Here is a 16,056-nt window from a genome sequence, read left to right on the forward strand (position 1 = left end):
GGTAGGTGGAGCTGTATAGATATTTTCTAGAATTAAAAAAAAACATTTAACTGCAGTCTTCATAATTTTATTTTTAGTAGTGGCATAAATTCAATCCATGGAGGTACCATAACTTATTTGTCTTTGATTTTCATTTTCAAGGAGAATATTTGTATTGTTGAATTCAAATAATTGTTTTTCCATTTTCTTAGGTATTTTGAATTTTAAGATCAGAAAGCATTTAGATGGATAGCAGGACTGACTTGTTTTATTTTTGTCTGAGATTTAAATTTAAATTGTAAATGAGTGTCAGTAGAAGCCAACAGCTTTTAAATTAATTCCTTTGGGTCTGTGAATGGTTTCCAAAAGTTTAACTGAATAGTTTAATTGCCCTCTTTTAAAGAATTTTAAAGTAGCTACAGCCTTGTGATCTGCACTGAGTTACTTTATGTTGGGAAATTTTTGGCAGATGGTATACAGTCATCATTCAAAAACAAGTTACATTGTCTTTCCCAGCTTGAATTAGTGGAACATTAGCATTGAACTTTTCATTTTGAATGAGCATGTTGGAAATTATTTCCTGCTAAATGTTTGTCATCAAGTGAAGTTTCATTTTAAAAAATTAATGGAGCATATCAGTGCAGCAGCCTTAGAAAAATAGCTGAGGCACAGGGTTACTCTTGGACAACCTTTTAAGTTCCTTATTATCATTTGAGTATACATGCTTAATAATCTTCTGGGAAACTAAAATACGGTATTTTTTTAAGACCAAAAACTTTAAAATATGATATTTGGCTGCTAACAGACAGCTGTTAATGACTACTTAGAGTTGTATTTACTTTCTGGGTTGGAACTAGGGATAGAGCAAGCAAATGAATTGATAATGTGAGAAAACACTACGTTCATTGTTAAAATATATTTTAAAGTATTAGTTTTATACCTTTATCAGTAAATAAAAGATGACATTAATTTGAAATAATTGGAATAAGTGTGCAATCCATTGAATTAACTGTATCTCAAATGTACTTTAAAAAAAATCTAGATTCCCTCTTTGAGAACAAGCCCTATCATTAGCGAATAGGGTAGCCAGAAGAATACTTAAATAACAAATTGGCATTATGTTTGTGGAAGATGAATTGAATTCCCTCATATCTCAGTTGGTAAAGAGTCTGCCTGCAGTGCAGGAGACCCGGCTTCGATCCCTGGGTTGGGAAGATCCCCTGGAGAAGGGAATGGCAACCCACTCCAGTATTCTTGCCTGGAAAATCCCATGGACAGAGGAGCCTGGTGGGCTCCAGTCCATGGGGTCGCAAGAGTCAGACACAACTTAGTGATCAAACCAAACCAAACCAAATCTTTGTATTTCAGAATGTTGTTTTGTTCTAATCCACCTAGCTTTGTGAAAAATAGGCAGTGTGTTGTGTTGGCTAACAGGTAGTTAAATTTGACTCATTTTTCTCATCATATACCCATATTTTTGTGCCATCTGGAATCCCTTCTCTAAGACTTTTTAATAGCTTTCATTCCTTCCTGTTAAAACACATGTTCATTACATTAAGTTCCATATTTATTAAGCAAAGTGTGTTTAAATGCAGTGGGGAGGGAAAATAAGCAAACTAGGCCTCCTCACAAGCTTATTCTAGTCTGTTTGGGTAGACATACAGGCTACAGATTCTGTGTTAAGGTACTTTTGGTTATCATGGCAAAAAGTAATTTTAAACCAGCTTAAGCAAGGAGAGGGATTTATGGGCTTACATAAATGAAACATTTGCCTTGGACATGGGTTAGATCCAGATATTTAATGTAACATGTAGGATTTATCTCATTTATCTTAGCCCTACTTTCTTCTGACTTGGATTCATTCTCAGACAGTATCTCCTCAAGTGGTGGCAAAGATGGCCCAAACAGGGCCAGGCTTACATCCTGTCAGCTTAGCAACCTCAATGATAAGCTTCCTTTCCAAATAGTTCCAGAAATTCTGGCATTAAGTCTGGTTTGGCCACACTTGAATCTTCTGGAGTCGGGGTGTTGTGCGGGGGTGGGTTGTGGAGTGAGGATGGTCTAGCTCAAATTCAGAGTAGATGAAACAAAAGAAAGACAAGTGGTTTCCAAAAAGGAATTTAGAAATTCTGCTACCAGAACGGAGGATGCTGAGCAGGCAAAAGCAGCATACAAAAGTAAAGATAAAAATTTTTAGTTGAGCTATAATAAAAAGATAAATTCTGACAGAAGGTGCTTAAGTAAAGCTTCAGATAGGAGACTGTATTTTGAATTGGGCTCTGAAGGGCAAGTAGAATTTTTTTAAGGCAGAGTGAGTAAAGAAAGGACTTTCTAGGTCACTCATTCGAGAAGCTTGGCAGTGAAAGGAGAAAAAACGAAAGCTACTAGAGTAAAGGGAATGTTCAGATATTTCCCCCCTCAGTATGGAGAACATTTGAACATTTTTATGGTAGAGGAGCAGAAGCAAGTAAAGGAGAAATTAACAAAGGACTGCAAAGGAGGCAGTCATTGATAAAGAAGGGAAATTCAGTAGGATCAAGGATATAAGTGGAGGGGGCCTCCTTAGAAAGGAAAAGGGATTGTTTATTCTCTGAGGACATGTAAAGGAAAGTAGTAATGGTGACTACAGAGGTTAAAACAGAAATTTGTTATTAAATATGTAAGTGGCTTCAGTTTTGTTTTCTAAAAGTAAGAAGAAAAGGTTTACCAGTTATCTATTGCTATGTAACAGACGATTCCAGAATGATTTTGTGCATTAGCAATTTGACTTGAACTCAGGCTGGGTAGTTTCTTCTGCTGGCCCTAGGTCACTCATGTGGTTGTGGTTGTCTCGGCTGTGGATGGATGGTCTATGATGGTGGCTGCACTCACACGCTTGTTGGTTGATGCTGGCTGTTACCTGGACCTCTCTGTGCGCTCTCATCCTCATGAGCATTCACATGGCAGTGGCTGCACTCAGGGAAGAAAGAGCTGAAGCAGTCAGCCTAGATGGTAGACTTAGGTATGAAAGACTTATGATGGACTTAGAACTCCCACAGTGTCACTTCTTTCACATTCTGTTGGTCAGGGCAAGTCACAAGGCCAGCTCAGATCAAATAGAGAAATAGACCCCACCTCTTTATGGGAAGAGTAATAAAGTTGCATTGCAAAACAGATGTGTATATGGAATGGGAGGAATTTCTGCCTATCCCTCCCCCAACGCTGTATTGTGAAAATTTTCAGTCATGAAGCCAAGTTGAAAGAATTTCAAAGTGAATATCCACATATCTACCCCCTAGATACTACTGTTAACATTTTACTATACCTGCTTTATTATATATTTATCCATCTATCATTCTTTTATCAATTTATCTTATTTTTTGATGCATTTCAAAATGTAGGTATTAGTTCTTTTCTCTTAAGTACCTGCTGCGTGTATTTAGCAAGCCAATATTCAGTTTTTTCTTTTGATAAAAAACATTTACATACAATGAAGTGTACAGACATTAAGTGTATGTCACACCTAGTTTTGTAGCCTGCCAGAGAAGGGGAAAATTTGGGATAACTTTTCAGTGAAATGACTCAAATTCAACTATAGTTGTATAGAAAAATTGCAAAAGGTATCTTTCTTGAAAACCTTTCTTCATATCCTTATTGCTAATAATTTATTCATTTAATATACCTCAACACTTAGGATTTGCATTTGTGTTACAATACTAAAATTTCTCCTTTATTTGAATTCACTTTGGACAGTTCTTTGCCTCCTTTCACTAAACATTTATAAGGATATAAACAGGTGCTCTCTTGCTTTATAGGTATTCAAACTATGTGTATCTCAAATCAGGTTAGATTAACAGCACGTACCTTCTCAGTCATGTCCGACTCTTTGCAACCCCTGGGACTGAGCCCGCCAGGCTTCTCTGTCCCTGCAATTTTCCAGGCAAGAATACTGGAGTGGGTTGCCATTTCCTACTCCAGGGGATCTTCTCAACCCAAGGATTGAATCCGCGTCTCCTGCATTGGCAGGTGGATTCTTTACCACAGAGCTACCTTGAATACAACTGAGTGACTAAGCATTCATGCATGCATGAAAAAGTTTTAATAAACTATCTTCTAGTTTATGAATAGTTTAGCAGTTTGAAAAGGAGAAATTTTAGTATTGTAACTATTGATTTAACTTTAGATAATCAAAATAGAAGTGTGATGAGAACTATGTGGCAAATTCAGCTGTAATTTAACCTTTGAGTGGAGTATTAGAGCTTCTTATAACCTTAACACTTGCCTTATTATTCTAATCTATGTTACCGTATACATTTAAAAAATTTCTGGAATATTATAAGTCCTTAGTTTTTCATGTGATGATTTGATAAAATAATAGTTAACTTACTTTTATTTACTAGGTATTGAACACTTTTATTGCTAATTGGCTTTTGAGCCTTTTTACAGATAGCAAAAGGTTGGAATCATTTTGACTTGCTGTTTGCATTCCAGTAAACCCTGTCAGAACTCTTGAAAATATGTGACTAGCACTTAAGCCATTTCATGCCAAGAATTCTGCCGGAAATGCAACTGGTGAATGACACTCAATGTGACAACTGAAGTGAAAGCTTGAGTTAACAAGTGTATGAGATGTTTTAAAAGTGTTCCTTAACCCAGATTTTCTCTATTTCATTTCATTTCATGGTGTAAATGGCATGACATCCTAAATCATATGTGAAAGTGAAAGTCGCTCAGTTGTGTCCGATTCTTTGCGGCCCCATGGTCTATATAATCCATGGAATTCTCCAGGCCAGAATACTGGAGTGGGTAGCTGTTTCCTTCTCCAAGGGATCTTCCCAACCCAGGCATTGAACCCAGGTCTCCTGCCTTGCAAGAGGATTCTTTACCAGCTGAGCCACCAGGGAAGCCCTAAATCGTGCGTGCTGGGTTACAAACTAAACAAATTTGTGTTTAAAAAATCTAATTGAGTGTTGTATTTATTTTTATGTACAGGTCTTGCTATTTTGGAAACTACAAGAGAAAACTAGATTGGGGAGGTTTGGATTGGTAAGTGGACATGGCTCAGATATCCAGCAACAATGGATTTAAGAAATGCTCATCTTCCCCTCCGGAATCAACAAGAACAAGGGATGTGGACAAAGAAGAAGCATTACAGATGGAAGCAGAGGCTTTAGCAAAACTGCAAAAGGACAGACAGGTGACTGATAATCAGAGAGGCTTTGAGTTGTCTAGCAGCACTGGACAAAAAGCACAGGTTTATAATAAACAGGATTATGATCTCATGGTGTTTCCTGAATCAGATACCCAAAAAAGAGCAGTAGATATTGATGTAGAAAAGCTTACCCAAGCTGAACTTGAGAAACTATTGCTGGATGACAGTTTTGAGACTAGGAAAACACCTATATTGCCAGTTACTCCTGTTCTGAACCCTGCATTATCAGCACAACTGTATCTTAGACCTGCTGTTCAGAGAGGACAGTGGCCACCTGGATTATCTGGACCTTCCAGTTACACTTTACCTTCTATTTATCAGTCAACTTACAGTACTAAACAGACTGCATTCCAAAATGGCTTCAACCCAAGAATGCCTACTTTTGCATCCACAGAACCAATATATTTAAGACTTCCAGGACAGTCTCCATATTTTTCATATCCTTTGACACCTGCCACACCCTTTCATCCACAAGGAAGCTTACCTATCTATCGCCCAGTCATCAGTCCTGACATGGCAAAGCTGTTTGACAAAATAGCTAGCACATCAGAATTTTTAAAAAATGGAAAAGCAAGGACTGATTTGGAGATAAATTCAAAAACTACAATCAGCAATCTGCAGGTATCTCCAAAGTCTGAAGATATCAGTAAATTTGATTGGTTAGACTTGGATCCTCTAAGTAAGCCTAAGGTGGACAATGTAGAGGTAGAGGACCATGAGGAAGAGAAAAATGTACCAGATTTGCTAGCAGACGATCCCTGGGATGCTGTTCTTCTTGAGGAGAGATCACCAGCAAGTTGTCACCTTGACAGAAAGGTGAATGGAAAATCTCTTTCTGGAGCAACAGTAACAAGAAGCCAGTCTTTAAATATTCGAACAACTCAGCCTACAAAAGTCCAGAGCCAAATATATCAGGTATAGTCTTTTCTTACGAACTTCTCAAACTTAGTATAACACAGAATTCATGCTTGTATACATAATTTATTAGGTGAAAGAAATATTTTTTTGAGTTTTGTTTTCTTTTATTCTTAAGTACACTGTGCATCTTAGATTGTGTGATAAAGGATTAAATGTGTTTAGGCCAATTGAAAAATTAATTGCTATTAATATCTTTTTCTAGGATTGTGAGTTTTGAAAACCTAAGGATCTGGCTGTTGCTTATAGGCTTTTAGGATAATTTTTATCTGTCTCTCCCTCTCCATTCATTATATGTGGTCCTACTTTCTTTGCCTTAGCACCTTTATTTTTCAGAGGAGATGAGGAATTTTGGTTTTTAACTCCATTATAGAAATTCTAATGTATATTGTTTTATTGTTTTTAACCATGGAGGAATAGAAGAACAGGAGGGAGAAAGGGAGGTGAAAAAGGAAGAAAGGAAGGGAGGCCTCAGAGAGATGGGAGAAAAGCCATTTAAAGGACTCTGTTTAAACACTTATATTGATGCAAATGAAGAATAGAACTATAATCTATATAGTATATTTGCTGAGTTCATGTAGTCTTACTGTCTGGAAGAATTAGATAAGGGTGCATGGAGCAGAATGTCTTCTCTTACAAGAGGGGGCAGTAAGGTTTAGACTTTTCCTTTCCATATATAGTATACCACTAAAGATTTTTGTTTTGCTTTTTATATCATCTGTGGATTCTAGGAATGTTTAAGCTTCATTCTCACCTTAATGTGAATCATATCATTCAGTTAATTAGATCAGCATTTAACTACTCTTTAGGCAGTGAGAATCAGCTAGGATTTTGGGAAGGAGAAGCAAATTTTGCATGATTGGGATGGATTTATGTTGAATTATTGATTTTTAAAAGCCATTTTAGGTGTCTGGGGAGAAAGCAGTAGATATTAAGGTTAAGAAAAAAGGATGAGGATGTTTTTGGATAACATGATCAGAATCCATAAAAATCTTAACCAGTGCAATGTGTTCCAAATACATTTTGACTGTAGCTCACACTGAGAAATACATGTTCTTAAGTTCTCTTCAGTTTTTCAATACTATTTGCACATTTAGTAACATAATTTCTTAACACCTTTCAATTTAAAAGTCACAGGTTAATTTAACATTTTAAATTGGAATCATAAGTATAGTATCAGATTATTTTCTCTTAATATTCTATGTTGTCTTGGTTTTTGTTTTTACAAAGCATCTGTCATTTCCTAAAATATTTGTAAGGAGAAGGGAAGACTGAGCCAAATCAAAAAATGTGGGGAAGGGAGTGTACACCTAGGAGTGGAATTGCTGGCTAGTTTATGTTTAGCTTTTTGAGACCAGCAAACTGTTTTCCACAGTGGCTGCATCATCCCCTTTCCAACTCCCACAGTATATGAGAGTTCTAGTTTCTTTACATCCTTGTCAACACTTGTTATTTTCCATTTTGGGGGTTATAACCTTCCTAATGGATGGGAAGTGTGAAGTGGTATCTTATTGTGATTTTGATTGGGGTTTGCCTGATAACTAGTGATGTTGAGTATCTTTTCATATGCTTATTTGCAATTTCTTCATCTTTTTTGAAGAAATGTATGTTTAAATCATTTGTCCATTTAAAAAACTGGGTTGTTCATAGCAGCTTTATTCAGAAGAGCCAGAAAATGAGACAACCCAAATGTCCATCAGCTGATAATGGGCAAGCAAAAATGTGTCCATACAATGGAATATTATTCACCCACACAAAGGAAGCAGCATAGATGAACCTTGAAAACATTGTAAGTGAAAGAAGCCAGATACAAAAAAAACATGTAGATTCAATTTATATGATATGTCCAGAAAACACAAATCCATAGAGGAAGAAAGCAGATTAGTGTTTGCTGAGGGACTGAGGGAAAGAGGAAATGAGGAATGATTGCCTAATGGGTACAGGGATTTGGGGGCAAGTGATGAAATGTTCTGAAATTAGAACATTGCAGTGTTCTTCCCATAATAGTGATGGTTTACACTCCATTATGAATGTATTGAGAGCCAACAAATTGTACATTTTTAATTGGTTAATATGGCAGATTTTATGTTCTAGGAATTTTTACCTCAGTTTTTTTTTTTTTTTTTTTTTTTTTAAAGAAAGACACTGGTCCCCTGATCCTCCTGTTATGCTTAGGCCACGTTCCTGCTTGATTCATATTTGGGTCAGTGTTCCAGTAGAGAGATCCCTCTCCAACTGTGGATCTCGTTTTTATGGACTTAACCATGATGGCATGTGTTTGACACTGTGTAGTCTGGATTAGCGATACCAGCTGTTTACAGAAATTGTTAGGAAAAGGGTAGCTGCCTAGAACCTGGAGATCTCATGACCTGTGGAAAGTTGCAGTCTCTGCTATCAGGGATAGAGTCTCCTCTGGTCCTCTGTGGAGCAGAGTTTAGACTCAGGCCTCCCATTGGTGGAAGGCAGAGCCCCTGATAGTCCAGGCAACCCAGAGTGAGCATCCAGGTCACTTTCAAATAATCTTCCTGCTTCTTGCATCACACTTCATATGAATGTGTTTGCACCTCTACAGTATATGTGTTGTAGCCACAGGATAATAGATTATCCTGAATTTAATAAAATATTTATAAATGACTTTGGTTTATTTCTTTTTTTACAATCACTGAGAGAGTAGAGACTTCCTTAGAATCCTGTGAGATCAGAGTGATTCATGCCTATTTCACTGTTGAGGAAACTGAAATGTAAAGAAGTTAAATAATTATTAATTTTTTCATGTAATGGCAGTGTTGTTATTAGTTAAATGAACTCATTTTAGAGATGTGTAACCATAGTCATATAGTCTAACCAACTTCATTTCATGGATCCAGAAACTTAGATCCAGAGAGTGACTTATCTCCAGTTAATGTCAGTATTTTCTTTTTCAGTTTCTTTGTGACTCAAAACCCATAGCATAGATTGACAGTGCTTTTGCTGCAAAGCACAGCTTCCTTTCCCTGTTGCCCTCTATGGTTTAGACGGGTCATTTCTGGTTAAACTGATGTTTTTTCCACCCTTTCGTTTGGTAGGGGCAGGGGTGTGATACTTATTTATGTTCCTTTCATTCTCTCTCTGCATACATCTTTTCCTACTCATTTTTAATATTTGTCACAGTATCATCTTGATATTTCCCAATTTGGGGTGCTTTCAGAAATCATCTTGCAGGACTGATGAGGACAGGTAGTTTTCTAAAGATATGTTTCCCCCAGCAAGATCTGTGAGTTCAGATCACATGGGAGTGCAGAGAATTACTAGTCACTCAGACTCTAGGAATTAACTAGGTTTCTGGGCAAGTTTTAGCAGAAACATATTCTTAGATTTTCTTTAAAGTATAGGGGAAAGGATCAAGGAGTAAGCAGATTGGCTGCGAGAGGCATGAGTCAAAGCCAGGTAAGCAAAAATACCATGACTTGATCAGCTGATCAGCCAGAGATGGGAGCTAGATTATTACAGTGTACGTCAGAGCTTTACTAAATGACACAGTGTCTGAATTAAGGTGGCTTAGGCTTCTTAAAGGAGTCTAACTGTGGCATCGTGAGGTGTTATATAGTTGTTGATCATTCTGTTATATTCCTACTCTGTTAATACTTATGTTTGACCACCACATTCTATGAGGGACCAGTGAAAGTGTGTCTTGAAAAGAAAAAATTACAATGTTCAGGATCTAGAAGCTGTGCTATTTAAGGAACTGTTGAAAAGATTGGGCATATTTTACCTGAAGAAGAGAATATTAATTGGAGATAATTCACACTCTGAATCTGAGTTTCTTCATCTTTGATATAAACCTGGTTTATATCAAACCAGACTAGATGATTTCTGAGATCCTTTCAGGAATAATATTTCAAGTTTAGAAAGTTGCCATGTAAAAGAGGAAGTTGAAACTTTTTTTCTTTTAAAGTTTTACATTTTGGACATATGTTCTCAAAACAGTTCAAGAAGTAGACTATCTGAAAATCATGGTATGCTTGTAAAAAAGATAAAAGTAGTTTATGTACTAAATTTTCCAATTTATTGTGTTGCATTATACAAATAGCTCTTTGTGCTAGGTTTTAATAGATAAGTGGTAGCAGGTGCTGAAAGTTAAAATACCTTTTATAGAAAGCTTAAAATTATACAAATCCTATTTGTTTATATTTTTTTCCTGTGAATTGAGAAATTCAGTTTAGTTTAGTTTTAAAATTCAGTGTTCCAAAAAGAAGAACAAGGACCAATGGGGAAGAAAACTCAAGGAGGCAGGTTATATAGTTAAATATCAATAACAAAATTTATAAATAGCTATTTGGTAATGGTTGCTCTCAGGGGGTCAGTGTATAGTTATTGGAGGTCTTCAATCAGAAGTTTAGTGTGAATTTGTTACAAATGCTATAAAAGGGATTTTGTTAACTCTTAAGATTTCATCATTTTGTTTGTGTACATGAAGATTAAGTTTGGTTTCATTTAGGCCAAAAGGGTAAACAGAATACTAATAGTAAGCTGACTTTGGAGGTCTATGGCACAAACATTGGCATGGAACTTTTAATTTTCACACACCATTCATTTCTATTCAATAAACTTTTCCCTGAGATTCCTGTTTTTTACTGTGAAGTAAGATTACAGTGCCTATTCTTTATAATTACTTTATGTACGTAAGTATTCATTTCCTGTAGAATTTTATGCTTTGTGGTAAAAACTCTGAACGGTGTTTTTCTTCTCACTCAGCAGTCTTACTTCCTATTTCCTTCTAGTGTCTTTTGTTCATAATAATCTAAATACTTTAGTTTAAATTTTTGTTTCCTAAAGGAAAAGACACGGTACTTAAAACTGTCTTCTGGCAATTTAAATTTAAATCACATTTTTAGTTAACAGCTGTAAATTTAGCTACTTCGAGTAGATTTCAAAGATTTTAGTAATGAATCAAATTATTTTCATAGAAATGGATTTGCAGAGTACTGATTCTATTAACATTATAAACATTTACATCCTAATTAGCACAATGTCTAACAGTAATTTTGAACACGAAGTAAAGTTGAATAAAATGTGGTTTTCCACTGTCTAGTTGTATGTAATACAGTATTTGAATAGATTACTGAAGTCTACAAACTTTAAAAAAAATTCAATTAAGGAAATAACCGACTTTGTTCTGAATAGCAACTGATACGTTTATATTTAATGCTTAAAATATGTTTATTGAAAACTTGGTGTTCCATCTAATTTCTGGGATAAGATGGCATGAATCTGGAACTTGTTTAGATGTAAAGCTTTCCCTTATTCTTATAACTACTTTATAAAGTATGCACTGGTAAGTTTTCATGAATTATTTCAAACCTGTATCACTTTCCTTAAACCTCTAATTTACCTTTTCCATTACCTTTTAAGAAAATTGAATTATGGTTGATCTATAACACTGTTAATTCCAGGTACACAATATAGTATAGTGATTTGGTATTTCTGTACATTACAAAATGATCACCATGATAAGCCTAGTTACCATCTGTCACTAAATAATTACAATATTATCAATAGTATTCCTAAAGCTGTACATTCATGCTCATGACTCATTTAGTAACTAGAAGTTTGTACCTCTTAATTTCCTTCACCTATTTCACTCCCTCTACCACCCCCTCAATCTGTTCTTTATATCTATCAATCTGTCTGTTTTATTGTATTCATTTGTTCGTATGTTTTTTTATTTCACTTAGTATAATACCTTCTTGTCCACCTATATTGTCCCAAATGGTGAGATATATTTTATGGTTGAATAACGATCCATTGTGTGTTTGTGTATCCTGTACCTTCTTTATCCATTCATCTGTTAGTGGACATTTCAGTTGCTTCCATATCTTGGCTATTGTAAATAATGCTGAAATGAACATAGGGGTGTGTATATCTTATCAAATTACTGTTTTTGGTTTTCTTCAGAAAAATACCCCAAAGTGGAATTGCTGAGTCATAGGGTAATTCTATTTTTAATTTTTTGAGGAACCTCTCTGGCGGCTCAGACTGTAAAGAGTCTGCCTGCAGTGCGGGAGACCCAGGTTTGATCCCTATTTTGGGACGATCCCCTGGAGAAGGAAACAGCAACCCATTCCAGTATTTTTGCCTGGAAAAATCCCATGGATGGAGGAGTCTGACAGGCTCCGTCCAGTCCATGGAGTTGCAAAGAGTTGGACATGGCTGAGTGACTTCACTTTCCGCATTGTTTTCCAGAGTGATTACCAATTTGCATTCCTGCCAATAGTCCAGTAGAGTGCCCTTTTCTCCACATCATCACCAACACTTATTTTTTGACAATAGCCGTTCTTACAGGTATGAGATGATACCTCATTGTGGCTTTGATTTGCATTTCCCATTGATTAGCAACGTTGAGCATCTTTTCATGTGTCTGTTGGCCACTGTATATTGTCTTTCAAAAAATGCTCATTTTAAAAATCAAGTTGTTTGTTTTTTGATAGAGTTGTATGAGTTCTTTGTATATTTTGAGTATTTAGCCCCTTATTGGATGTATCATTTACAAATATCTTCTCCCATTCAGTAGACCACTTGTTCGTTTTGTTGATGTTTCCTTTGCTATACAAAAAATTTTAGTTTGATGTAGTCTCATTTATTTATTTTTGATTTCCTTACCTAAGGAGACATATTAAAAAAAATATTGCTAAGATTAATGTCAAAAAGCATACTGCCTCTTTTCTTCCTGGAATTTTATGGTTTCAGGTCTTACATTTAAGTCTTTAATTCATTTTGAATTTATTTTTCTATATGGTATGAGAAAATCCAGTTTGATTCTTTTTTTCCTGTAGCTGTCCAGTTTTCTCAGCACACTTTATTGAAGAATCTATCTTTTCCCTGTTGTATGTTCTTGCCTCCTTTGTCATGGATTAATTCACTGTGTAAGTGTGGGTTTATTTCTGGGCTGTTTTTTCTGGTCCAGTAATTGATGTGTCTGTCTCTCTGCTAGTACCATACTGTTTTGGTTACTGTAGCTTTGTTGGGTGGTTTGAAAGCCGGAAGCATGATACCTCCAGCTTTGTTCTTTCTAAAAATTGTTTTGACTGTTGCAGGGTTTTTTGTGTTTCCATACACATTTTATAATTGTTTGTTTTAGTTCTGTGAAGAATGGTATTGTTTGTTTGTGGGCTTTTTTTTGGCTGTATGGCATATGGGATCTTAGTTCCCTGACCAGGGATTGAACCCATGCTCCCTGCAGGGGTAGTGTGGAGTCTTAACCACAGGAGAAGTCCCACCATTGGTATTTTGGTAAGGATTGTGTTGGATCTATGGATTGCTTTGGGTAATATGGTCATTTTAACAATATTAATTCTTTAGTCCATGAGGACAGTGTATCTTTCCATTTGTGTTGTCTTCACTTTCTTTCATCAGTGTCTGACAGTTTTCTAAATACTGGTCTTCTACCTGTATCAGTTAAATTTGTTCCTCGGTATTTTGTTATTTTTGATACAGTTGTAAATGGGATTGTTTTATTAATTTCTCATTCTGTTAGGTTTTGTGTATAGAAATACAACAGATTTCTATATATTAATTTTATATCCTGCAAAATTCATTTGTATCCTACTGAAATCATTTATTAGTTCCAGTAGTTTTCTGATGACATCTTTAGGAATTTTTCATATTGTGTCATCTGCAAACAGTGACAGTTTTACTTCTTCCTTTCCAAATTGGACTTCTTTTCTTTTTCTTGTCTGATTGTTGTAGCTAAGACTTCCAGTTACTTGGGTTTTTTTTTTCTTTTTTCTTTTTTTATATAGTGAGATCAAGGTTATTCTTAGTATGTATTTGTCCACCTCAGATTAATTTGCCTCTTTCTGGTTTGGAGGGAAGAGAGATTCCTTCTCTTTTCCCAAATGTAACTCATCTCTCTTTTCTTGTTCTTGTTTCCCCAAAGTATTTTTCTACCATTATTCTTTAAAGAGGAATTTGTACTTACTGTTTTTCCAGTTCCTCACCATCCTCTCTTGTTCCTATCATATTGCAGAAAGTAGTTTCTAGGAGTATGAATACTGATTTTCAATACAGTGATCATACTTACTGTCCAGCCTTGTTGCCCCATTTGCAACAATGTACCATATTTTTTTTCTTGAAACTTCTTCCATTGCCCTGGTTAAATCTACTTACTAGTTTTCTTCCTATAATCTTTGACTTCTTTTACTTGTCTAGCTTCTAAACATTGGTATTCCCCCAAGGTTTTGTTCTTGATTGTATTTAATGTATCTTATTTGTTCTCTTTTAATCAGTACTTTATTCTTGAGGCTCTGAGATAGATATAGAGTTTGAAAGCTACTAGTCCAGATCACTTGGCAGCCTTTATAATCACATGAGCTAATTTCTTATAATAAATCTCTCTTTCTCCATTCTTATATGTCCCATTTTGATGCCCAGTAAGTGTAATTGCTTATGTATCCCTCAGCCTCCTAAAGAAACTGTCTCCTATTGGTGGAACTTGGACCCAAAATCCTTTGGTTTGCCTTGGTGATCCTGATGGTTGCTGACAACAGTTAGCAGAGAGAAATTTCCTTATAGAAAATTGCAGAAATTGGATGATTCTCAATTCAATATGTTTAACTCTGGAATAGAAATTTGTAATAGAATATTTCTCGATGATGACCAAACATCTATATGGATTTCCAAACCCAAAATATTTACTGGAGAACTCAGTATCTTCCCCCACAAACCTTTCTTTGTTTCATGTATTGGGTAATGACACTAGCAATTTTTCTTACTATCATTTGCCTCTTTCATTCATAGAAAAACATTTGAGGACAAAATGTGTGGGTTACAAATAATGACCATTCTTAGATCTCATCCTTAAAGAACTTGGGTTAGAAGGGGAGACAAGATGTGTGTATATAAGTGGAGTATGAAAGCCTTGAATGCTGCATAAAAGTTTGTGCAAGACAATTGAAGAAAAGAAATGATTTGATGCTTAAGTTGTTTGCAGTTTGAAGAAGGGATTGGGAGCAAGAGTTGAGGGAGTAGGTGTGAAATTGAAAAAAAAATTTTTCTGGTTTCAGAAAGAATGGAGAAAAACAAGAAAATGATGACATTGATGTACAGATGAAATCGTTGGGAGCCCAGCTGTTTTTTACTTTGTGGACAGAACATTGAGTTAACTTTCCAGATTCTATTATTACCTTAATGTATGACTAGATAATTGATTATTATAATCTGTTTTTGCCACTGTCAGTTGAAACTCATAACCTGCTTGAAAGGAAGGAACTAATACATGAAAGGCACTGTAAAAAATATTTTTTTATTAAAAAAAAAAACATCTAGGAATGCCATTAAGGAGATTCAGAATCTGTTAATAGGTGGAACATGAAAAACAGAGATAAGAAAAGATAGTTATAGGTCAACAAAAATACAGGTTTTTTTTTTTTTTTCTTTTAATAGCATTGCTTGTACTAGGTCTCAATGCTGTCTTTCTCTCTCTCTCTCTTTTTTTTTTTTGATATTTATTTATTTATTTGGCTGTGCTGGGTCTAAGATGTGGTGCTCGGGATCTCTAGTTGCAGCATATGGGATCTAGCTCCCCGACCAGGCCCCCTTCCCAGAGTCTTAGCCACTGGGAAGTCCCTCTCTCATGTTTTAGAGGGTTTTTTTTTTTGTTGTTGTTTTTTTTTTTTTAAGGAGACTTTGTTGTAAGGTGATTAAGCTAGGTTGCCTAGGTTGAAATACTAACACTTTTTCAGTCCTGTGACCTTGTTGCCTCTTTAACTTCTCTGTGCCTCATTTTTCAGTGTGTAAAATGGGGATAATAGTCATGTTACACATTTACTAGAACTTTGTGAAAAATAAATAATACATACATATGTACATAAATGACCAAGTTTCTCACAGCAGAACCTGGCATGTAAGAAATGCTCAGTAATTGCTAGATATTTTTGTGTGTGGCATCTCACTGTATTTTAGGTATTATAATAATTATAAGACTTATTTTATAG

At 35.5% G+C, this 16,056-nt stretch overlaps 1 protein-coding gene across 1 annotated transcript in view; it reads left to right on the forward strand.

Moving 5' to 3' along the window:
- PIK3C2A (phosphatidylinositol-4-phosphate 3-kinase catalytic subunit type 2 alpha) overlaps positions 1–16,056 on the forward strand; it is a 107,362-nt gene that overhangs the window by 31,232 nt on the left and 60,074 nt on the right. The window contains exon 2 of the mRNA XM_070803587.1: positions 4,951–6,085. Within this exon, the coding sequence (XP_070659688.1) occupies positions 5,015–6,085 (1,071 nt within the window). The 5' untranslated portion in view covers positions 4,951–5,014. The remainder of the gene's footprint in view (positions 1–4,950; positions 6,086–16,056) is intronic.

The sequence above is a fragment of the Bos indicus genome, chromosome 15 (assembly GCF_029378745.1).
Source record: "Bos indicus isolate NIAB-ARS_2022 breed Sahiwal x Tharparkar chromosome 15, NIAB-ARS_B.indTharparkar_mat_pri_1.0, whole genome shotgun sequence".
In the NCBI taxonomy this organism is placed as follows: Eukaryota; Metazoa; Chordata; class Mammalia; order Artiodactyla; family Bovidae; genus Bos; species Bos indicus.